Consider the following 6,491-nt stretch of genomic DNA (forward strand, 5'->3'; position numbering starts at 1 on the left):
TTATTTTCAGTGATAATTGACTCCGTTGTCACCTTAAACACGCCAAATAGTAAAAGATATGGAATATACTATATTTACACAAGAGCTTTCGCATTGCGCTCAACTTTTCTCAACCCTTGTTAAACAAGAGGGCCATGATGGCCCTGAGGTCGCTCACCTGTATATAGGCCCCCTGAGCGGGGCCAGTTTAAACCCCAGGGCTTTTATTTGAACAAACTTGGAAGACACCCATAAGAAGTTAAGTTTTTACTACACACATATAATGAAAAACAATGATCTGCCCCCTCCCCCACCCCCGGCAGGGCCAATTTTAACCCAAGGGCTTTTATTTGAACAACCTTGGTAGACACCCATAAGAAGATGTTTCATGCTAAACATCTAAGCTGTGGCTCATTGGGTTTTTTAAAAGAAGATTTTTTGAAGTTTTTACTATTCACATATAGTTAAAAACAAAGACACCCCTTGGGCGGGGTCAGTTTTGACCCCAGGGATTTTATTTGAACAAACTTTGTAGACACTTACTAGAACATGTTTCATGCTTAATATCTAAACTCTAGCTATTTGGGTTTTTTCAAAGAAGATTTTTAAATTTTTGCTATACACATATAATGAAAAATCAATGACCCCCGGGGCAGGGCCAATTTTTAACCCCCAGGGCTTTTTATCTGAACAAACTTTGTAGACACTCACTAGATAAGATGTTTCATGCTTAATATATAACTCTAGCTATTTAGGTTTTTTCAAAGAAGATTTTTTTTTAAGTTTTTGCTATAACACATATATAAGTATAAATCAATGACCCCCGGGGCGGGGCAAATTTTGACCCCAGGGCTTTTATTTGAACAAACTTGGTAGACACCCATTAGAACATGTTTCATGCTAAATATCTTAGCTCTAGCGCTCTTTGAGTTCTTTAAAAGAAGGCTTTTTAAGTTTTTACTATATGCATATAGGGAAAATCAATGACCCCCAGGGGAGGGGCCAATTTTGACCCCAGGGCTTTTATTTGAACAAATTTGGTAGATACCCATTAGAAGATGTTTCATGCTAAATATCTTAGCTCTAGCTCTTTTGGTTCTTTAAAAGAAGATTTTTTAAGTTTTTACTATATGCATATAGGGAAAATCAATGACCCCTGGGGCGGGGCCAATTTTGACCCCAGGGCTTTTATTTGAACAAACTTTGTAGACACTCACTAGAAGATGTTTGATGCCAAATATCTAAGCTCTAGCTCTTTGGGTTTTTTAAAAGAAGATATTTAATGTTTTTTCTTTCGGTTGCCATGGCAACCAGAGTTCTGCATGGAATTAAATTCTTTAAACAATTTTTAAAGGTGACCACCAAAGGAACATTCCTGTAAAGTTTGGATGAAATTGGCTCAGTGGTTTATGAGGAGATGTCATTTAAAGTAAAAGTTTACGGACGGACGACGGACGGACGACGGACGCCGGACGGACGGACGACGGACGGACGCCGGACGAAAAGCGATCACAAAAGCTCACCCTGTCACTTTGTGACAGGTGAGCTAAAAACAGAACGATTTCAAATAATATGGTTACTTGAAGTTATGGTCACATAAATATTGACCTTTTTATGAAACCAAATGGGCGTTGCAGGCAAACATCAAGATGCATCCACATATTACGTGTTAAAGTCATAATTCAAGTTATTGACCGAACAAAGTCAAAGAGTTTAATGTCGCACTATAACAGCAGAGTAAATTGAAAATAGTTTATTTTTTTAAGCTCGCAACCTGCTGTGTTGCCCAAAGGCACGACTGAAGAATAATTCTTCGTCAAACTGAAAATTCCAATGAAATAAAACAATCATTAGATTTCTAGTCAAAATACATAACCATTTAAATATCCGATCTTATTGTTATTCCGAATATTATTCACTTCAAATTTGCTTGCGATAAAACTGAACTTAAAAAGGTACAGGAACGATAAATATCAAATCGCATATGACAATCTTGTATAATTTAAACATTTAATACAGTATTTTAACATTATTTTACCTCTTTGGGCCTTTAAACGCAATAGAGTTTTCGCACAGCACGTCTAGAACGCTCATAAAACGTGTTTACAAATGGCGCAATGAAATAATGGAAATAACTCGTCGTAATACAGGAGAATAAAATACGGTAGCCGGTCCATACCGTCATATGGCTCCCCCAAATTAGCAGAATGCTAATTTGACTAACGCATAAAAAAGAATAAGAGTCAGTCTTATGTAATACGCATTAACTAAATAAATTTTAAACGATGGCTCCTCGATGGGGATAACCCCAACCTTAATTACTGTTCTGATTCAAGGAGTAATACCAATTTATGTATTGGTCTATCAAGTATCGACGCATCTCTTACTATTACGCCCTTGTTATCTAATGAAACTGATCCTATCCTTATTGCGTCTTTGCGAACTAAGCCGTCAGGCGAAGGATATGTCTTCTCAACTCGAGCGATTTTCCACTAATTTCGCGGTAATTTTTCATCCTTTACAATAACAATATTACCAACTGTAAAGAACGGTCTTTCAGAAACCCACTTTGAGCGAGACTGAAGAGTGTTCAAATATTCTCTTTGCCACCTCGTCCAAAATTGGTTGGCTAAATATTGAACGCGCCTCCATCTTCGACGTGTGTAAAGGTCAGTCTTAATAAACTCACCAGGTGGAGAAAGTAGTTCCTTACATTTCATTGTCAGAAGATGATTTGGTGTAAGAGGGTTATCAGAAAGGGGATCATTCAAACTTTCAACTGATAATGGCCTACTGTTTACAACTGCCATTACCTCGCAAGTTATGTTCGTAGGGACTCATCATCTAATTGTTTGCCAATCTGACACAAGAGAGCCGACAAAATACTTCTAAATGTACGGATCTGTCTTACCCATACACAGCCCCGCCCATGTGGCTTGCGGATGAGACATTCATCTTAAAGGTAAAATAGTCACAACCTTCCTTTAACAAGAATTGCGCAATACGATTCTCGTGTAATTCAGAAACAGCTTCTCTAAGAGCTCTCTCAGCACCAATAAAATTGGTGCAACGATCTGATCGCAACTGACGAATGGGACCCCTGACCGATAGAAATCGACGAAGAGCATTGATAAAGGAATCAGTATCTAGAGTGTTTGCAATTTCCATGTGGACTGCTTTACATGTTAAGCAAGTAAAAATGACATCATACCGCTTTAATTCCCTTCTGCCTTCCTCTACTAGAAATGGACCAAAGTAATCCACACCACAATAAGTAAATGGTGGACAGGGGTCAACCCTATCCGTAGGAAGATCTGCCATGTTTTGCTCCTGGGCTCTACTGCGGAGCCTGCGACATGTCAGACAGTGATAATTTAAATTACTAACTGCCTTACTACAACCTAGAATCCAAAGCCCGTTTGCTCTAAGTTCATTTATAGTAATACCTCGTCCCTGATGGTGTGTTCTGTCGTGATAATGTCGTAATAAGAGTGTGGTGATTTGACACGATTTAGGACCGGGAAGAATAATTGGGTGCTTTTGGTTAATATCTGTAGGAGAATTTCGCATTCTACCGCCAGTACGAATTAGACCATCTTTGTCGACAAGGGATCAAGACGTACAAGAGGCAAGTTTTTTCTCACAGACATCTGGATGATGTCATGGTTTTGGTTTGTGATTTCCGGATGTTTTCTTAAAGTATCAAGGTCAGCAAATAAATGTTCTGCTTGTACATGGCGAAAAATTTAATTCGCATCTGCAACTCTCCACGAAATTGGCTAGTTGGGAAAAATAACTCTTTATTTGTGTTTTTTTGATATCTTCCGTTAACTAACCACGCCTTAGATAGACTTCAAACGCAAGCACAAAGCAATAGCCTTCTTAGCACGTGACCAGTCTGAAAGTACTGTAAACGATGAAGTAAACTTGGAAAACTGGTAGGAGTTGACAGAGCGAAAAAGCAACGAGCCCCTTTCACTTCAAGGTCACCTTCCGAAATTTCTCGTAAATAAGAACATGTATCTGAAGATGGCAGTTGAGACTTCCAAAGAAAGGTTGGGTCCTGAAAAAATTTAAATTTCATTCTTAAAGGGGCACCTTTGATGCAGGTCAGCAGGTTTATTACGGGAAATCAATGTAATTCCATTAAACGGATTGGTAAATCCTTATCTTTTGTACCGATTGGGCCCGAATACATAGCCTTTTTTAAATCATTTAAAATGTCCCAAAACACACACGTCTGTCAAAAATAGGGGAAGCTTTCTAAAAACCCAACTCGCATTTAAAAATTCACTGACCCTAATAAATACTGCTGCTGGGGTTTCAGGACGGGGAATAGTGACACATTTAAAGGGGGGCTCTCTGTTTTTACCATTAAAAAGGAGAATAATTTCCCCCTTTGCCCTTTTTTAAAGGAATAAAGCACTACCTATCCTTTGGCACTGCTCTGGGGAATGTTGAAATTTCAAGTTTTTGGTTCGCCAAAGCATGATTTTTAAACATCGATTAACTCTGCAAACATCTCAATTCATGCAAAACATTGTTTCCAACAATCCAGTGCTTAAAATGCTCATCAGAGATAGGATCGCCCAGCCCACTTGTTCACCGCACATTTGTTGCAATATCTGTTTGCCAACCTGAGTAACTGGGGGAAATGAAGTGTCCCAAGTCAGGTCGGGTAAATTGAACTGACTCGTAGATAGGATACCTCTAATTGTAAACTGAATTATCACTTACCACTATCTTAAAATGAAAACTGTCAAATTCTATACACCACTGGACACCTAGGACCCTTTCAACTGGCAAATCTTGATTAAACATGTCAATATTACTTAAATCACTAACTCTGTCTTCTGGGGAAATATGGTTACGGACTTCCTTAAAGTTACTTGCAAACTTATGAAGTCGTAATCCACCATCCTTATACATTGCTTGACTTTGTTCTATCAATTCTACAGTCTTAGAGACTGAAGTCATAGACTTCAGACCATCATCAACATGAAAATTATTACGCAAAAATCTGCTGCTATCTTTCCATGTTTCACCTCACCGTCCAAAGCAACTTGTTTGAGACCAAAGTTAGCGCACCCTGGAGAAGATGATGCCCTAAACAGATGTACACACATGAGGTATGCAACCGGTGTACTCATATCCTTGTCTGATCACCACAAAAACCTAGGGCAGTCACGATGCTCAATGTTAACATAGAACTAGTGAAACATCTGCTCAATATCGCACACAAAAGCAATCGTTTCCCTTCTGAAACGACATAGAACTCCAATTAGTCAAGCCAGGACTTTGTAAGAGGTGGCCATTCAAACCCTCTTCCTTAAACTGTGAACTACAGTCGAAAACCACTCGTAACTTGCCAGGTTTTTTAGGGTGATACACACCATGGTGAGGAATATACCAACTACCATTATCAATATCTGATTCTAGTATTCTCTCTGCATGACCATTTTTATGAGGTTGTTCATAAAATGTTCGTAGTGACTACCATAGCCCTTATCATTCTGCAACCTTACCTTCAACCTTTGTAGTCTGTGGAGTGCTAAAGACTTTGTGTTAGGTAGGTAGGGAAGGGGCCATTAAGTTAAATGGCAATAGCATAGTGTAGTGTCCATCTATGAAACTTATACCATCTTTCATTTTTGACAAGAACTGCCTGTCATCATAAGAAATGGTGAAACAATGGTAGTAACGTTCACTAAAATCTAATTCTATCATTCGTGTAATTTCAGGTGGGTGTGTAACCTTCAACAAAAGGTCGCTGCTTCCTTTTCATGAATGTTGTAAGCTGACAAATCAGCACGAGAAACCAACGTACAGACACGATGACTCAAACCAACATATTCATCACAGTCATCATGTTCGCCATTATTATCTACTACACCAACAATACTCCAACAAAGATCAGTCCTTTGGCCATAAGAACCCATACCTTCAGGGGGAATAACTTCCCGAGGCATGAGAGCACGTGCGCAATTATATCCAATAAGAAGACCAACTTCACAATCTGCAAGAGGAAGTAGTTCATCCGCTATGAATTCTAAATGAGGCCAGGACATAGCAATATCTGGGGTTGGTAATGAGATCTATTGGCTGCAATTATCTCCCTTGAAAATGCATCTGGTAAGGTTATCTTAAGAGAACTGTTAATACCACGAACAACCAAACCACGTACCTTATTGCTTTCAACGGTGGTATGCTTAGCATGCATAATAGATAAAATAAGATTTACCCTTGGCCCTGACACACCCAACGCATCACAGGTATCCCTTAAAACAAAGGTGGTATCGGATTGAGTGTCAAGCATTGCATTAATTAGAATTTCATTTTCAGGATTTTTGCAATGAGAAACATACACGGGAACAACCATTGATCTCGTACTGCATGAACTTGAACTATTTTAGAAAGAAACACCTTAACTGGAAGCATTTGTTATATTATTAGGTGATTCCACCCTAGCTGGGTCATTCTGTGTACGATGTTTAGAGGTATCAGATGGAATG

General features: G+C 38.8%; 1 protein-coding gene across 1 annotated transcript; it reads right to left on the reverse strand.

The window, feature by feature from the left end:
* Window positions 1–2,886: 2,886 nt before the first annotated feature.
* On the reverse strand, window positions 2,887–3,549 carry LOC132742745 (uncharacterized). The gene has a single exon (XM_060731209.1). It carries the CDS (start codon window positions 3,547–3,549, stop codon window positions 2,887–2,889), a length of 663 nt encoding a protein of 220 aa, XP_060587192.1.
* Window positions 3,550–6,491: the final 2,942 nt, after the last annotated feature.

Source organism: Ruditapes philippinarum, unplaced genomic scaffold, assembly GCF_026571515.1.
Source record: "Ruditapes philippinarum isolate M1 unplaced genomic scaffold, ASM2657151v2 ctg3515_1_1_1_1, whole genome shotgun sequence".
Classification (NCBI taxonomy): domain Eukaryota; kingdom Metazoa; phylum Mollusca; class Bivalvia; order Venerida; family Veneridae; genus Ruditapes; species Ruditapes philippinarum.